Source organism: Manihot esculenta, chromosome 6 (genome assembly GCF_001659605.2).
Source record: "Manihot esculenta cultivar AM560-2 chromosome 6, M.esculenta_v8, whole genome shotgun sequence".
In the NCBI taxonomy this organism is placed as follows: domain Eukaryota; kingdom Viridiplantae; phylum Streptophyta; class Magnoliopsida; order Malpighiales; family Euphorbiaceae; genus Manihot; species Manihot esculenta.
This window is the reverse complement of record NC_035166.2, coordinates 8,016,940-8,035,865: the sequence shown is the minus strand read 5'-3', so window position 1 is coordinate 8,035,865 and position 18,926 is coordinate 8,016,940. Positions and strand designations below refer to the sequence as shown.

At 32.9% G+C, this 18,926-nt stretch overlaps 1 protein-coding gene across 2 annotated transcripts in view; it reads right to left on the bottom strand.

Annotated features, from left to right (window-relative positions):
• Positions 1-3,605: 3,605 nt before the first annotated feature.
• Positions 3,606-18,926, bottom strand: part of LOC110617367 (ubiquitin carboxyl-terminal hydrolase 5) — a 28,752-nt gene continuing 13,431 nt past the window's right edge. For both annotated transcript variants that reach the window (XM_021760103.2, XM_021760104.2), the window contains 8 exons: positions 12,761-12,901; positions 12,511-12,681; positions 9,120-9,377; positions 8,888-9,036; positions 8,174-8,761; positions 7,604-7,877; positions 7,008-7,226; positions 3,606-4,024 (listed from right to left, as the gene is read on the bottom strand). In XM_021760103.2, coding sequence (XP_021615795.1) covers positions 7,053-7,226; positions 7,604-7,877; positions 8,174-8,761; positions 8,888-9,036; positions 9,120-9,377; positions 12,511-12,681; positions 12,761-12,901 — 1,755 coding nt within the window. In that variant the 3' untranslated portion in view covers positions 3,606-4,024; positions 7,008-7,052. The remainder of the gene's footprint in view (positions 4,025-7,007; positions 7,227-7,603; positions 7,878-8,173; positions 8,762-8,887; positions 9,037-9,119; positions 9,378-12,510; positions 12,682-12,760; positions 12,902-18,926) is intronic.

The window sequence follows — 18,926 nt, the reverse complement described above, 5'->3', positions numbered from 1 at the left end:
AAATATGTTTATTTTTTTATAATACTCTCTACCTTAATTTTTATATTAATTTAAAATAAAAAAAAATTCATGTATTTTATATCAATTTAAAATAAAATGAAAAATTTATGCATATTTAAATATATAAATATAATTATTAAAAATATGTTTCATTTATGTAAAGTCTATTATCTCTGTGTTTTTAACTTTGAAAAATTACATTTTTCAATCAGTAAAATGAAAAAATATGAAAAAATAATCATTTAAGTATTTTTCATTTTCTTTACAAAATTTAAAAAGTAGAAAATTTATTTTATATTTTCCAATAAAGAGTAAAAAAGTTAAAATGAATACATTTTTTAATATTTTAAAAAACAAAGAAATATCTTTTAGAAAATAGATATAGTTTTTATTACCAAACTCACTCTTAAACTTTCTATTTCATTCTTGATGGCTCTAAATGTAGTCCAAATCCTTCGACAACTTAAAAAAAAAAGTCATATTCGGCGGCTAAAAATTATTTTTAATTTAAAATTCTTTTTCAACACACTAAAAGTAAATTTATAAAAATTTTACTTTGTTCTTGCTAAAATTTTCAATTTTGAGATTTCGAGTTTTAATAAAGATTACATTGAAAATTCGAGATTGCAATACTAAAATTGAAGCAGATATTACACACAATCTCAACATCAATAAATACCCAGTCACAACACTACATTTCCATCAACTAAAAACATAAGGAAAATCCTAGATATTATATACGCTACTAACACAACTGTAATGGTATAAAAATACATTGAATTCTTCTTGATCTTTCTAATTTCTTCCTTCAATTTAACAATATGCTCCATTAGCTTCTTATTTCTCCTACACGATTCTTCTACTTTTAGCTCTTTGTTAAGTATATCAATTTCTTCATATGTTTATTTATTAATCCTCCTGTTTTCTCCCATTCTGTTGCACATCTCGAAACCTTCATCTTTCAGCATTCTTCTTTCCCAAGGAAATCAAAACCTCTCGCTCTCGTCCTATAAATAGCAGATCATACTATTAGAAAAATGAACAATCATTTGTCCAAATTTGAAGAGCAACAAATAGACAACATCAACAATCAATCATAATCTATTAAGAGCCTTAAACAACCAAAATTTATTACATAAACTTATCTCCCAAGTTTCACATTTATGGAAACTATGACTAGGAATTCCATTATCCATGACATGCACATCATTGCTCTAACACTGTATCTACAATACTCAATAATAATGTCAGAGTTCTGTTCATTGCTTTGTACTCTTATGTAATAAACTCCAAGAGCTCAAACATTTTAGCTAGAAGCTTCGATTATCTACAAAGAAAACAAGAAGGGATTGGGGAACTTATCCCTCTATCAAATGCAAGGAGTTTGATTTGGGGATTATGGAGATTAATAATTTATTTTGGGAGTTAGGGATTTTTTTTTAGTTACGTTTTTCCATTTAAGGGCTTAGGAGTAATAATAAAGTAATGTTTTAAGATATAAACTAAGATTAGTAAGTATAAACGATATATATATAACCAAATGATATGATTAGATATTCGCTTATTTTATTTTGACCTATTGACTATTCTTTATTGGTTCCTGAAGATAATGTGTTCGTGACTCCTGTTTGACTAGGTCAATGAGTACTTAGTAATATAGGACATCATTTTTCGAATGATCGGTATTCAGTTCTAGCGAGTCTTGCTTATACTTTGGAGATCTTAAACATTATCACTTAGTTATTGGCATCTATTACTATACGATCTCCAAGATTCCAATAAATACGAGATTCTTTATCTATTAGCCAGTAACTCTATATTCTAAGAAAAAATAGATAACTAACATTATTCTCTAACAATATAAAAGCAATCAAAGACAAATCCTAAGGTATTTTGTTCTAAATACTCAAGCTTACTTATACAACTTACTCACCCATATTTTTAATTATTGACTTGAGTATCAGAGTCGTTGCAAATAAGACATCAACCACTTTATTTTTTCTCCTTTGCAGTTAACACATAATGAAAGAGTTAAAGGACATATCTTAGGCAACATCAGCCAATAACATTAAAAGAAAGATTTGCATTTTATAGTGTATTTCTTTTTAAAAGAAGGGAAGAAAACAATAATATTTGAATTTGTTGTAAAAATAGAATAAAATAATGAAATTTGAGTTGTGTTAAACACTATACTTAAAGATTTATTTTGTAATCCCATGATTAAATATGTTTTTCTAAAATTTAATTTCTAAGATCAGAACAACAAGAATTTATCTTTAATTTATAATCCAGCAGAAAATACAGAAAAAAAAAAGAATAAAGTAGAAAAATGAGAGTCAATATTTTTATAAAGATGAATGTTATTTATAGTAAAAAAATCGACTATTATATATGATTATAAAAATATAATAAAATCATAACGATTATCTTTAATATTATATTTAAATCTCATTGTAATAAAAGATTTTTGCATGTGGTTATTATTGTGGTTGTTATTAATAGTGGAGGGTTGATTATTATTGTGGTTGTTATTACTAGTGGAGGGTTCATTGTGCATGATATTACTAAATAAGTTTGGTAATTTATTAGTTATGGCCGGAGAAGCGTGTGCTTGGCATTTGTTATTGGCTGCTATGTAGAACGTGAAACAAATTCTACAGTTTCGTCTAATGCTATCTTGCACCCCTGAGATCGATATAGTGGGATATTAGAGCAATGATCATTTAATTTACATCTGCAATAAATCTGTTATAGATATATATTATGAGAAATTAATTCTTGAGCTGACACTGTAGCAAATCTTTAATTGAGAGGATTATTCTTGTAGGATTGGATGTTATGTAGTTTGTATTTTCTTCCATCGTTGTAAAAATTTTGCTACTTTTTTCTATCGTTGTAATGCAACAATTATATCCCCATTACTGCACCAAACAAGAAAGCTACACACCTTGCCCAAGAAAAACCCATCTAGAAACCTAACCCTAAATCGTTGGACCTCGACCCATGCAAGATACAGCCGGAGCCGAAGAAAAATGGAGCCTTTTATTCACTCACGCTTTAAACACTGTTATATACACCCACTTTAACTCTCTTATTAACTAAAAAAAAAAAAAAAAAAAAATTGAAAAAAATTTAATTTTGTTAATATCTTTTTTTATTGTTATATTTAAATAATTTTTTCATTTTAATGTTTAAATAATTCATTTTAAAAGAAACAAAATCATACATAATTATATAAAAATTTAATAAAATTCTTTTGTTGCTTGAGTGCCTTGCGCCTCATTATAATAGAAAAATTTTTTTACTTCATTTTCTTTTTGCTAATTCTTATATTTGAAAGAAAAAATAGACTTCATCTTTTTTAACTTGAAAATTTTATTTTAAAATGAATAGAAATCGTGCCATTCAATCCTTGCATATGATGCCTTTCCAAATAACTCCTAAATGTTAATTATAATAGAAATTTTAGGCACTTATTGGGAAAAACTAAAAAGAAATGAAGGGATCCAAGTTTGCTTTTAGACCCTTCTTTTCCTGAACAAATATTAAGAGGCTGTAGAAACAAGATATTGGCAGGCTCAACCTGACGGAGCTATAAACTCGTCTTAGCAACACAAGAAATGAGACATACTTTGCCAGGAATTGCAGAATGCACGGAGCTGTTCAACACATGATTTCCTAAAAGTTCTATTGTTCTAGAGAAGTAAAAGAAAAGGAAAAACAATAAAACAAAGGGGAACAAAATCGACCATCCTAATGCTATACGTTTTTTCTTTCTTCCATGTTAATTACTCTGGCACAAATCTAATTTTTCCTTCTTCCATGTTAATTACTCTGGCAAAAATCTAAGTCCAGACAGCGTCATATCATACAAATATATGAACTGCTGGTATCCAGGTACAATGGGTCCTAAATATTAGCTTCACAATTAGCGATTAGGATAAGTTTGTTTCACAACATCATCCTGCACTGTGATGGCCTTAGTGTCAGCTGCTTGTGTCTTCACAGCACAAGGCATACGAATCTGCAGATATAAAATTATTATATGATGTTTCAATAGCAGCAAGCTATTAAAACAGGAAACATTGTCAACAAATAAAAACAGAAACATATGTTGAGATTAACAAGTTCAACTCAAACCAAACCAACCATTAATGTCTGCACCAAGTGATCTGAATCTAATATAGAATTTTCCATCTTCAAGCAACAACTAATGAAAATAGGGATATTGGCATGAAAAAGCCAAACTTTTACAAGTTATGCTGATTTAATCCAAATCTTTAATTCTTGGCATCCAAAACCAAAATTTCAAATATTTTGGTGATTTTATCTAAATTCCAAATCAAAATTCAAAAAAGTATATCCATATCGATGTGACACGATACGTGTCATTTTTTTTAATTATTATCTAGTGTTACTCGCATGCCTAAGATGATCATTTTTTAGAAAAGATATATTGACATAAAAAAAAAACAAACATTTGCAACTTTTTATAAATTAATCCAAATCTTTAATGATTGACATGACAAGTCACATTATCAAACTTTTGACAATTTTAATTTTAATCCAATAGGTACTATTACAATTTCCCACAATCGGTCTCTAAATTTCCTTTTTGATACCTTTTACTTCCCAACTTTTCTTAAGAAAAAAAAAACCCCAGTAAAAGAGAACATTTACTTGCAAAGGGATCCAAATTCATAGACATTTAGCTTTTTAAGGGAGGGTCCCAAAAGCTTAACATGTGCCCTTGTTCCATAAAAAGACATTAAAACCTTATCTCTTGGGCAGAGAATGAACTTTCATACTTCCATTCTAATTCGGCAAATACACCACAACATAGAATGCATAATTCAGTATAAAAAAAGAGATTAGAGCTTTAAAAGAGATGTGTGAAAGTTTCATACTTAATTAATCTTCTAGAAAATTAAAGGAAAATCCAGGCTTAGATTTTCTAAGAAAAATATAATTTAAAAATAAAATTTCTTTTAGTTATGATAACACCCATTATATTAAGAATAAAATTATCAAAAAGTATGAAATTTGACTTGTCATGGGAATTATTAAAATTTTGAATTAATTCGCAAAAAGTTGCAAAACGTTTGGATTTTTATATTAATTAGCCTATTTTAATTTTATATTAATTAGCCTATTTTAAAAATGATTTTCTCATATAGCATGTAGGTTTTAAAAAAAATAATAAAAAATAACATATATTATGCCATATCAATATTGATACACTTTTTCTAACTTTGATTTTAAATTTGAATAAAATCACTAAAACGTTTGAAAATTTAGTTTGCAGTGCTAAAAATTAAAAATTTGAATTAAATCACCAAAACTCACAAAGGTTTGAATTTTTCATGCCAACATCCCATGAAAATATACATTTAAAAGTTTTTTTTTCCAGACTACTTAATGATATGTGATGTTTAATTAACCTAAATATCTTCCTACTGCATGCTTATTAAGTTCCTAATATCATTTTAATTTTGGCATAATAGTATTAAAAGTCTTAACTTTTATGCAATTTTATATTTTAATCCTAACTTTCAATTTTCACACCATAGTCCAAAAATTTAAATTTTGAATAAATTTTATCTAATATGAATAAGAGAATTGGGAAAAGTATGGTCTTATATATGTGGCAACTCATGTAGCATTTTGTAAGATTTTCTCACCCAACGATGTGTCTTTATTAAGACAGTCCCTCCTGTTATATCCTCTTGTAAATAGGATTGACATGTCATCTCAACTCTTGCTATTCTCAAACTGCTCATTGATTTGTTTGATTCCTTTTTGGTCTATCAAGCATTAAAAAATATCACAAGGGCTGCCACAGGTTCAAAACCAAGCTTTTTTCAATTCTCCTTTTCAAATTAGATAAAATTACTTTAAAATTTTGAATTTTTGGATTGTAATACTAAGATTGAAAGTTTAGGATTAAAATGCGTAAAGATCAGGATTTTTTTTGCTTAGTATACCTTTAATTGTTAACTTGTAGCCACCGTTTAACATCACACATGTTGAACTTGAACACATTCTACGCAAAATTAAATAGTCCAATATTTAAAGGAAAAAAGTGTCAAGAAAAAAACGAAGTTCCACCATAGGTAGTCACATAAGATATATTCACTCCTTGATGCAGTAGAGTATGATTTTTCCCCCTTTTTTCTTGTCTTGCACTCTAGCATTTGAAATTTCTACAATTTTATTACTTGAAACTTTAAATTCAATTACACTTTAGTCCCTAAATTATTGAATGGGTGTGGTTATTGACACCAAAATTCTTAAATACACTCCATTCCACCTTTTAATTCACTAATGATTGAATTACTCACTTTATTTTAACGAACCAAAACAGAGAAGTTTTTACTAAAAAGGCAAGTGTGGTATATTATAGTAATTTTATTAAACAAAAATTAGAAAGGATTGTATTTAAGAAATTTGGAATAGTAATAAGCATACCCTTATCGAATTATAAAATACTTTAGTCACTCGAAATTTTTTCTCTACTATCAAACACTTTAGCTCCTCAATCACTTCCAACTCCAATTTCCCAAAATTAGTTCCCTTGGTCCTTAAGATTTGTTAAATGCTTATATTTTACTCCTTGATGTACAAGCATAACTTGTTTCATTACAATTTAGTTACTAATATTTAATTGACCTAATATCTAAATTGTTAACTATAAAACTTTTCTCTCAAAGTAGAAGTTACATAATACTGACACTTATAATTGTGTTGAACAACTTAGACTGCCTCTAGGAAAAAGGAAACTGGCTGCTATCAGAAGATAACAGTGACCTGATTTCTTGTCTTCATAAGATACAAAATACAAAGTAGGAGCTGCTACAGGCTTAGTAGAACCACAATCAACATTTACTGAATATTTCCAAAGATAAATGCCAATTTGAAACTTTAATAATTCTATAAATTGTTAATAGGAGTTCAACTAAAGACATTATATTCCTCCAAGTTACACTTCACAAATAGCATCTACATACCTGGTTCTTGCTACAGTATGGCAAGAAACACACATGCTGTCGGAGTTATATTTGGGAAGAATGGTGACCCTCAGAAGGCTTTCCTCCATTGCTAATTGCACCATCACTCTTCACTCTGCGATAAAATAGAACATATGCAGCAGCCGTCTTGACTTCATCTTCACTTATGGGTGATATGTGGCTGTCATCAAAGTTGTACCACCTGTTCTCATCCAGAAGCTGCACAATACAGAAGTAATATAAAATAGAGCAACATAAACATGAATATAAAGTGATTGCATAAAGGTGAACCAAAAAGCTAACTAGAGGAAAGCTATCGTATACTGCTTCAAGGTTAAATTAATTAAGCAAAGGATATTGCTGTGATATAGGAAACCCAGCAAATTAGAGCATTGCTTCATTGCTTTTAATTTTATTCAAATCCTTGATTATATACTCATTTAATGCATTTTGCCAAAACAAATAAAAGAAGATTAGCAACAAGCCAGGACCTTTACACTATCTAAAATGCCCTAGAATTCTGAAATTCAGCCAAAAAAATTCCAAATGTTGCACAGCCCTCTCTTCGGAGTAGTATCAGTTTGTTTTGTACTCACCTTGATATGAGCTGTGTAGTGCCCACTTCCCATGCCACCATAATGGTTGGTCAAGGCATAAAGTTCATAGAGCTGACGTCGGGTGCTATTCTTGTTGGCTACATAACTTGTCAAGTCCAAGTCATGAATGGGAAAATTGACAAATGTTTCCAGTTTATGCTTCATTGACCTGCTATAAGAGAACCTCTTCAAGTGGATGACTAACACTTCAGGAAGCCTCCATAAGTCAAGCTTTTTACTTGCTTGCCTTCGTTCCTTGCATTGTGGACAGTACCTTTGTAAGATATATTCAGATTAGTCTTTTATTGCAATTTCCTTTCCCCTTCAACACATCAACTTCAAGGAATTCGTATACAAAGTCCATTATCAACTATAGGAATGCAGCAAAGAAATAATAATGAAACATTGCAGTTATCGGTAGATGTGATCTAATAAATTACAAATATTTTATAATACCCAGTTCATAAAAAAAAAAAGTGAGAGCACCAAACAGATACACTGCATCAAGGATTTATCAGCATTGGAAGTAATTGTTAGTGGAAAGAATTATAGAAAAGGAAAACCACTAACCACATGTCTTCAGGTACCAAGGGCTCCTCACGCAGAAAAGCTTCAAGACAGGTGTACAAGGAAAGAGGTTCAGTACGAGCTTTCTTATTCACAGGTCCATATTTGAGAACTTCAGGTAAGTTTTCTAAGTAATGGGTATCATACTTCTCTAAGAGCTCCTGAGACCAATCTACATATACTATTATAGATGTTGCCGATGAGGACAATCTGATGGCTTTCTCTTCTCCCACTGAAAGATCAATGCATGCATTATTTTCATCAACTAACTGAAGTGGTAGTTTCAGTGAGGCCAATGCTTTGGAACTACTACTGCCTTTGGAACTACTGTTCCTTATAGAATCTGATATTGGATCTGAACATGCTTCACCAGGACTGCTGTCATGGCATGCATCTGATGCCACCACCAAGGTGTTGGAATCAGCAATGTCAGCCTGTCTCAAACTCTCAGCTCTTAGTAAAGGGGAGAGCATTTTGTGAACTACAGTCTGTATATCACCTCTAGTAATTACATCATCACATGAGATTGATGACAAAAGAGGTATACCATATGGTTTCCACCGTGACGCAGTTTGGGAATCATTTGTTTCCCTGTCATACAACAATTGGAGGATATGAATTTAGTGAAAATAATACATAGCAATACCATTCTGAACTAATAAAGGCATATGCTTACAACAATTGGAGGATATGAAATTTAGTGAAAATAATACATACCGTTCTTGACGGCGATGTATCAACCTAAGAACAAGTGTTTTCTTCACTGACTTTGGAATCTTGTAGGCAGCAAGATGGTCATCATCTTTGATAGTGGATAAAGATATTAAAGGGTCTTCTAGAAACCTTTGAAATACATGGTTTTGTACCTGTTAAATACCACAACGAAATAAGTTACTTGGTTTGTAGCTGTAGAACAATAACACAAGCCTCATTGCTTAATCTTACAAACCTCAGCGAGTTTAAGCTCTTCATTGTTCTTTAAGGAACAAGAATTGCTAAGTGCATGGATCAAGTCTCTACATCGTCCCTGCTTAGGAACGGTCACCGTGCAAGCAAATGGCGTGGTGCTTCCATCACAAGAAAAAACTGTCACTGTGATAGACCGGGTAGTGGTGGATTGGAGTGGCAAAGAAAGGTACATGAAGGGATCAAAAGTGACAGAGACTTTATTGCACACTGGGCAAACCAACGTTGACTTGTATTGCCCCTGTCCAAAAGTGAAAAGGCAAATACATGAATATGGAAAAAAAAAATGGTTCAGCATTGTGTTTACACTGATACCAAATTATGTACAAAGCCAATAATAATACACAGTTCATTTAATGCAAATAACAAATATCATTCTTCATGACTATGGAACTCCATAACAAAGTATAAGAAACAAATTTTAAGAATTGTGGAACAAATGAACTCAACTTAAACAGTCATAGGAGAAGGGAGGGAGTGATATCCATTAGAGATTCTTTCACCAAAGTAAAACACAATATATACGTACATATTCATAGGAACCATTAAATTTATGGGTAACTTAGACATAACTTAGATTGTAGCAGGCTCCTTTGCAATTCTCTGATTAGGAATTTATATTTCACTGATCAAGGAAGAAAGAAAAACAAATAGAGTTTCAGACAGCTATAAGTCAAAAGTCAAAACTGTCTAATGTGAAGCTTACATGCATGTCTCAAGAACCTAAAAGACTCCTGACATAGTGCTTAGACATGAGTACTAAAAGGTTGAGGCAAAAGCTTGCATTTTAGCAAATCAATACAGCTTCAAATCAGGACTGGTTATTTAATATGAAGCTCTATTTATTTTAAGGCACTTAAATGGTGAAAAGAAGCTGTAGAAAGTAGAAACCCACATTAGGATGCCTCTTGCACAATCATACAAAAAAAGAAGTGGAGCACAAGGACATGAGGAAGAAAGTATCCAAGCAGTATTAGAATCCAAAAAAAAAAGGGCATAGATCAGCAATGTAAACAGCCTTTTGTCTGCAATAAATCTCTTGGACGCAAGACTGGCAATGATCATTATACTCTAAAATATACAAGTTTTTCTTAAAATAATAACATTTTCAAGACACTGCTTAGAACCTTAATTTCCATCCATGTAAAACCCAATATCAATAAGACACCACGCAAAGCATTAGAAAAGCACAAGTAATTTTTCATACAGTTCAAGCAGAGGCAATACAAAAGAAGAAGTACAGAATCCCTGATAGAAAATACCAGGTATGGTATCTTATAAATCAAGTTAGTTGCATCCAGGATCATTCCCTATCAAATAGCTGAAACAAATTTAAGGTTGAAGACCAGCAAACCATGCACAATCTTATATTCCAATTAAATTTTAGCAAAAGACTACACCACTCCAAGCATTGGTGAAAGGAAAAAATGATGAAACAGAACTGCATGATAATAAAAGTATAGTGTGTTTGATTGAATATCAATACAACAGTGCGGACCTTAAAAACCAGTGCATTTCCCACAATATTTCATTAATATTAGTAGTTTCAGTACATAGAATGGTTATCTGCGGTTATCTTGATCAACCCCACTTTTCAATGAATATTAGTTGCAGTAATCATTTCACAGATTTATGCTTTGAGATATAATAGCGCAATAATTTCTGGTAAGCCCAGCTACAGTGTTGGATGCAATCAAGTTTAGTAAAATCAACAGTAATGCCATATAAAATCAAATAATGTACCGCTCATGCCATGAATTTTTTTTAAAAATAGTTAGTTTATTATTTGCTTTTTATGGTGTTTCATATGATTCAGGTATTCTAGCTCCCTGTTTTGGTAGTATTTAAAAAATTTACTCAAAGAAAAGCATAGATCACAGATAGATTTGCTGTTTCCATCATTTCTAAGTTGAAACAAAAAAACAGGCGTACAAAAGCACCACCTGGAGGTCATAAACTCCACTAACACTCATATAATAAAAGAAATTTACCAAGTAAAGACTAAAGATCAAAGATCACAACATGGGGTAAGAAATTCTAAGTAAAATAACAAAATGAGACAAACATGAAAACATAAACTAAAATGGTAATGCCCTTCAATCTGATTGATTAACATAATGCTACATCAGAGTTTTATAAAGATGGTGAAGGAAATATAAAAGAATCCTAACCAGAACAAATATCCTCCAGGAAAACAAGTATTACTCCAGCAACAAACTCAATCAGAAAAATTTCTAGTAAGCACTAAAACACGGTACATAAATTTTCAATTTGCATGGTTCAGACTTCCAGTAAAAGAGAGAGCTATCCATCTCAAATTAGTTGATTAAGTTGTACTCTGTTTTACTAGTCACTTAGCAGCTCCTTTATCAGTCGCCCCGGTTGTTAATATGGGAGCTGAGCGACTTGGGTCAATTCATAGAATAAGGTAGGTGTGGTGTTCTGAATTCAACTGTCAGATAGTGCTTTTATTTTTAGATGTCCCTAAATTCGACTTTGTCAAATCGTTCTTTTAGTTTTAGATGTCCCTAAATTCAACTTTGTTAAATGATGCTTTTACTTTTAGATGTACCAAAGTTTCTTTAAACCATAACCTGCAAACCAAGTGCAAGTCATCAATTGATTGTGAAGCTGCTGAGTTAGCAACAAAAATAAAAACTGAAGGGTGCAATCGGTTATAAACGAAACATCAAGTATAGGTTAAATAAAGATTAGGGGCAGAATAGACTTTCTCCAATTATTTAAAGGGCAAACTTTTAAATTAAGCCTATGCTAACATAGTCTCGTTTGTTACCACCATGCTCTATATCAAACACTCCCTCCATCTCTAAGCCACAGTTATTCCATGCCCATTTGTCTTAAAATTCTACTCCTTACAATCAATAACTCATTGTAAATCAGCACCAAAACATGAACCTATGATCCAAATAACATCCTATGTATCTCACCTGTGAAGCGACCTCATCTTACTCCTAATAACTGGCCAGTTGGAACATGACACGCCTATAGGCTTTATGCATACACTAGTTACATAGAACTAAGTAATTCATTAAGCTCCAAGCTATATGCTAACTTCTAAAAATGTGAAGGATGTCGACATTCTTACTGTGGAGTCTCACAATCAAATAAGCTAAGAATTTGACCATAGAACAGGCAAAGATCAATTGATGTAATTAATACACATTGTCAGATAGGACTACAGGATTAAACAATTTCACGCAACAATAGAATAGGAGGATAAATTGTTCAATGCATTCCGGTGCACAGCATTATTCACCAATCACCATAGATGATGTAATGCTATAATTCCAATTCACTGCAAAAGCTTTAGTCTTTTGAAGTAAACAAGTTTAAAGTATCAACAGGACACTCACTTGGCACACATCAACAATTATAGAATCATTACGAGCAATGTGATTTGCCCAGTACTCATCAGCAACTTCTTCATCTGGACGACCATCAGCATCTCTAGACTTTATGTAAGGTTTGTGTTTGACGCGATTCAAATCTTCATGAAGACCATCCAGGAGAAATGCTAAAAGCTCCTGAGACAACAAACAACCTTTTAAACTAAGCAAAGAGCAAGAAAACCACAGCAGAGAACATTGTATTTCACTTGAGAACCTGAGAATCATGCTGATTGTACCCACTAAATTGAGGTGCAAAACGAGCCAGCTTTGCTTTAAATTGTCGAGGAGGAACTGCTGTCCGACCAGGTGCCCAAAGCTTTCGGAGTAACTCACCAAATGCTATTGCTAGTTCACCCTAAAACATGAACAATTTCATTTGATAGATTTTTAACATGATAAAGGTAATCATGTTATGGTACAATAAGAACAAGCTGCCAAAATTTTTAGAAGCGAATAATATCAACAAACATCAGTTACAGTATATTAGGAAAACACCTACAAGAATGGGACTCATACATAGAGGCATAGACCTCACACCTCAAGGTAACTAAAGATTACAATCCAAGACACCAGTAGAACTCAAGGTAGATGTTTCCATTGCCCCCCTTTGGAATGTAGGTTTGTAAGAAATGGGATGGTAAGATAAAAGAAAAAAATATGTATGTTTTCATACACACATGGATCATTTCTGATTTCCATATAAGTTTTTGGTATAGTTGTGAAAGGCTCAAAGGGGGTTTGGAGCGTAGCCACTAGGCACAATGCACAGGCACGCACCCGAGCAATTTGAGGCACAAAAGAAATAAAAATAAGAGAAAAGCATAAAAAAGTACTATATGATTTCACTCATTTTCACTTCAAGGTCTGTAATTCAATTTGTTAAAATAGTACCTGTGGTATTGTGCCGTTAGTAAATACTGGTAATTTTTTGATACCGTCAAGAAATGCCGACGTGACAAGTAAAATTTAATTATTAATTAAAAAGGAAAAATATAAAAAAATACCCTGTGAATTTACTTATTTTCATTTTAGGGTCTCTTCATTTTCAGTTTAGGGTCTGTGGTTCAATTTGCATTAAATGATATGATTTTTATATTAACATTTCTGACGGCGTTTAAAAATTTTCGCTATTTGCTAACAGCGTGTTACCGCAAGTACTACTTTAACCTAAATTGAACCATAGACTCCGAAGCAAAAAATCGATAAAACCACGTGGTACTTTTTTGTACTTTCCTCTAAAAATAACTTCAAAATTCGTTAATATTCAAGTAACATAAAACTAAATGTAATAAAGTCAAGTACCAAATATCAAATGCTAACAGTCGCAATTCTATAATCTCAATTCACATTCCTAATTTTATAATTACAATTTACATTCACAATCACAATCACAATTCACATTACTTGGTCTCTTCTATAATCACAATAACACAATTCACACTTAATTAATTAGCATGATAACACAAATGCATAAGTAACATCAAGTGAGAGAGAGAGCAGGAGGAGGAGGTCTAGTCAGCAGTGTAGAAAGATAATATTTTGTTGTTGTATATCATAATAAAGATTACAACCTATTTATATATAAAAGACAGTATCTAAATAGGAAAGAAAATCAAGTCTATGATTATACAATCCCTAAGATTAAGCAACTAACCCATCTATCAATATTTACTTCCTATATTAATATACTTACTTCCTATAATCTGTAACATTCCCCCTCAAGTTGGAGCATAAATGTTAATCATGCCCAACTTGTTACATGTATAATCAACTCGTCCCATACAAGTACACTGAATTTGTGAACCCAAATTCTTCCAATAATTGACGTACCCACAAAACTTCACAAACGTTTTTGCCATGACTCGACATTCAGGTTCAGCACTAGAACGGGAGACCACATTTTCTCAGCTTGGTAAAACGCCTTACATACATCATAAATACGAGAAATATTGCCTTTGCCAGAATATAGAAATTTCAAATACTCCATTAATTCTTTAACAAATTCAGAATGATTAATAAGACCAATCACCTTATTGTGAATAGAATTTCGAATCCGTGAACAGTACTCGTAACTCGTGAACAGTACCCGGTGAACAGTACTCGATGAACAGTACTCGTGAACAGTACCCGATGAATAATTCCCGTGAACAATACCTGATGAACAGAGCCCTAAGTCTCCAAATGTTACTCTTTATGGATAAACCAAATGAACAGAGCCCTAAATCTCCAAATGTTACCCTTTATGAGTAACCTAAGTCTCCAAATGTTACCCTTTATGAGTAACCCAAATGAATGAACAGAGCCCTAAGTCTCCAAATGTTACCCTTTATGAGTAACCCAAATGAATAGTATCAAAAAAAGCCTCCACCCAACACCCAAACGAACCGCAAATCTGACAAGGGAGCTGCAAGGCGACTTTGGCATCCTCTTTAGGTGAACGGTGAGAGACAAATATTATCCTAGATGGATAACACAAAAGAACATGAGTCTCCAAAAATTTAAGACTTGACGAGAGAGAAAAAAATAAATCTCTACAAACCTGGCTCTGATACCATGTACAAAGATAATATTTTGTTGTTGTATATCATAATAAAGATTACAACCTATTTATATATAAAAGACGGTATCTAAACAGGAAGGAAAATCAAGTCTATGATTATACAATCCCTAAGATTAAGCAACTAACCCATCTATCAATATTTACTTCCTATATTAATATATTTACTTCCTATAATCTGTAACAAGCAGCAACATTAAAGAAAAAAATTTGGGCAGCATGACAACCATGGGGAGAGTAAAAGAGACAAAAAGAAGAAGAAAAAAAAAGAAAGAAGAAAAAGAGGAGGGAGAACGATGAACTAAAAAAAATGAAGAAATAGTTACTTGAGATGGGATTAAATAGGTATGTTGAATGTTACTGATTCTTCTTCTTCTTCTTCCTCTTCCTCTTCCTCTTTTTTCTCTTATTTTTTCTTCCTCTTCTTATTTTTTCTTCTTCCTTTTTCTCTTTTTCCCTCCTCTACTGCAGCTGTTGTTCTAAAAATAAAGACTAGGGCAATATTTAGAGTCTTTTAGAAAGGGCACCTAGTATGGCGCAAGCGCACCTCGCCCACACCCTGCGCCTAGCATGCCTAGCGCCCACCTATGATGGCACAAGGCTCTAGCCCAAGTGCTTGGTGCGCCTTCCTACAACTGTGCAGTACCCAGAGATGGATCTCCTGTTATCGAGAGATCTTGCTTGATTTGCATTTGTAAAAGCTTCAACTCGGAAGTGACCATGTGACCATGTTTAGAATAAAGAAGCCATTTCCCTGGCGCAGACTTTAGGTATCTCAAGATGCAAAGTACAGCTTGCATATGAATCTCGCAAGGGTCATGCATAAATTGGCTGACTAAGCTAGCAGCATAGGCTATATCTGGTTGAATGTGTGAGAGATAAATCAACCTCTGTACCAATCTCCAGTATCTTCCAATATCCATAGACTCACCACTTCCTGCTTGTATCTTGTGATTACTTTCAGATTCTGCTGGTTTACACTCCAACATAACAGTTTCTTCTAAAAGATCCAGAATATATTTTCTTTAGGAGATGAAGATTACTTTTTCTGATCTAGCCACCTCAATACCTAGAAAATATTGCAGCTTTCCTAGATTATTTCAAATTCTTGAGCCAACAACCCTTTTAATTAAGTCATTTCCTTTTTATCATCACGTGTCACTACTATATCATCAACATACACAATAAAAATGGTGATCTTACCCTTGTGATTAATAAACAGAGTGTGATTAGCATTGCTCTGTTGGTGACCAAAGGACATCGTGGTTCTGCTAAATCTGTCAAACCAAACTCCGAGAGATTATTTTAGTTCATACAAAGCCTTTTTTAACTTGCACACCTTTCTTTGTGTCTTCTCATCAGCAAACCCAGAAGGGATCTCCATGAACACTTCTTCCTCTAAATCTCCATGGAGAAAAGTATTCTTCACATCAAACTACTGTAAGTGCCAATCCAAGTTGACTGCACAAGATGATAGACTCTGATTGAGTTTATTTTTGCAACTGGGGCAAATGTCTATTGATAATCCACTCCATAGGCTTGGATGAATCCTTTGACAACCAATCTGGCCTTAAACCGTTCAATTGTGCCATCAACTTTGTGTTTCACTGTGAACACCCACTTACAGCTAACAAGTTTATTCCTAGGTGGGAGAGTGACAAGGTCTCAGGTCTTATTTTTTACTAGTATTTTCATCTCTTCAATCATTGCTCTCTTCCATTTAGAATCTGCAAAAACTTCCTTCCAATCCTGTGGAATAGACACAGAGAAAATAGACAAGGCAAAGACTCTATAGGAGAGAGACAAGCATTCATAAGAAACAAAGTTAGAAATAGGATATTTAGTACAAGATCTGACCCATTTTCTTTGTTCAATAGGTTTATCTAAATTATTAGAGTATTCGAGAGTTGTGGGTAGCTCACCAGAACTAGATTCTTAACTCTGAGTACACTGCATAATGGTTTCTTCTGCCTTGTCTCTCCTCGAATACCTCCTTAAATCCGACTTGTCCAAACATCCAATTCTCTCCCCTAATTGAACACATCCCCCCTGTCTACTAGAATTCGAACTCTCTAGCTGAACCATATCATTTAGAATCACAGAATTCAGAATCACCTCTTCTTGCTCATTATTCTCCTCCTGAAGAGGTGAGTGGTTAGTACTGAAGTAGGGTTCAGTTTTTCGAAAGGTATCATCCATACTGACAAAGTATTTCTTAGATGGAGGTTGATAACACCTATATCCCTTCTGTGTCAGAGAATACCCAACAAATACACATTTAAGGGCCTTGGGATCCAACTTTTCCGCCACCTTAGAATGGACAAAGCAAAAACAACTAAATACTTTTAGTGGAACAATGTATGAATTCTTCTCTTGTAAAACCTCCAAAGGACTCATAAAGTCAAAGGCCTCGAGAGGCATCCTATTGATAAGATAAACAGATACAAGAACTGCATCTCTCCAATATGCTTTGGATAGGTTCATGGTGAACATAAGAGATCGAGATACCTCCAATAGATGCCTGTTTTTCCTTTCAGCAATGCCATTTTGAGCACTAGTATAAAAACAACTTGTCTGGTTTACTATTCTATCATTCTTTGTTGAATCTCACATCGGTTGTGGAAAGGGATAATGTGCCCCTTATATGGGTCATAGGCACTCCTCCCCCTTGAGCTAGCTTTTAGAGTGAGTTAGGCCTGGCCCAAATTTAACATGATATCAGAGTCTCCCCATTCGATGTTGGGCCTCCTATAAATATGTCACGCACCAGTAAAACTCTGGGCATGAGGGAAGTGTGTTGAATCTCACATCGGTTGTGGAAAGGGGTAATGTGCCTCTTATATGGGTCATAGGCACTCCTCCCCCTTGAGCTAACTTTTGGGGTGAGTTAGGACTGGCCCAAACTTAACATTCTCCAAATAAGCAGAAAGCCTACTATCTATATATTCTCTTCCATTGTAAGTTCTCAAAATTATCACTTTAGTATCAAATTTGTTAAATTTGTTAAGTAACCATGTCATAACAAAATAATTATCCGAGTCCCATTGAGGAAAATCTGGATCCCTCCTGTCCTTTAACCTTGATAAACAACAAACAAAACACCAAACAAGATATTTGATTCCATCAAATTTTACGGGACTAATTTGCAAGGAAGGATTATCAGAATTAGGAATCAAGACCCTTTTAACTTCTGCCATGACCCTTTTACCTTCCGCTATGGTAAAAACAAATGAACAGTGAAAGAATAGTAGGTCTCATGCATCGGAAAGGGAGAGCGCGTGAGCCTCACATGCGGGATTTTCTAGCATCGGAGCTACGCGATCGGGTCGGCGATGGTCCAACGATTCTCTTGATGCCGATGGTGAGAAGTGGAAAGGTTTCTAGATGGAGTAGTACCAAAAAGGTAGATTTAGAGTTTTGAAATCTTAAAGAGAAAAAATTGAAATTAAACCCTAAAATTAGAAAAAAACTCTGATGCCATAAAGAATTTTAGAGAATTTAAGAGTATTCTTGTATTTCATTCTTGATCTTTACAAGTGATTTAAATGATTATTTATACATAAAGAATTATAACTAAACAGAAAGCAAATAATCAAATAATAATTATAGAGATAATTAAGGATCCTAATCAAATCAAATCATATCCTTAGAATCAGCAAATAAGTCAACATAGCGTTTGTTATTTAACCATCATTTCAAATAGAAAATTACAACTGACCAATGACAAAACGAGGATTTCCACTTAAGGGGGGCAAAACTTTGATACTCACCTTATCTTATAAATATAAATTTACTCTAACTTTTTGTCTATTACAAGTTATTT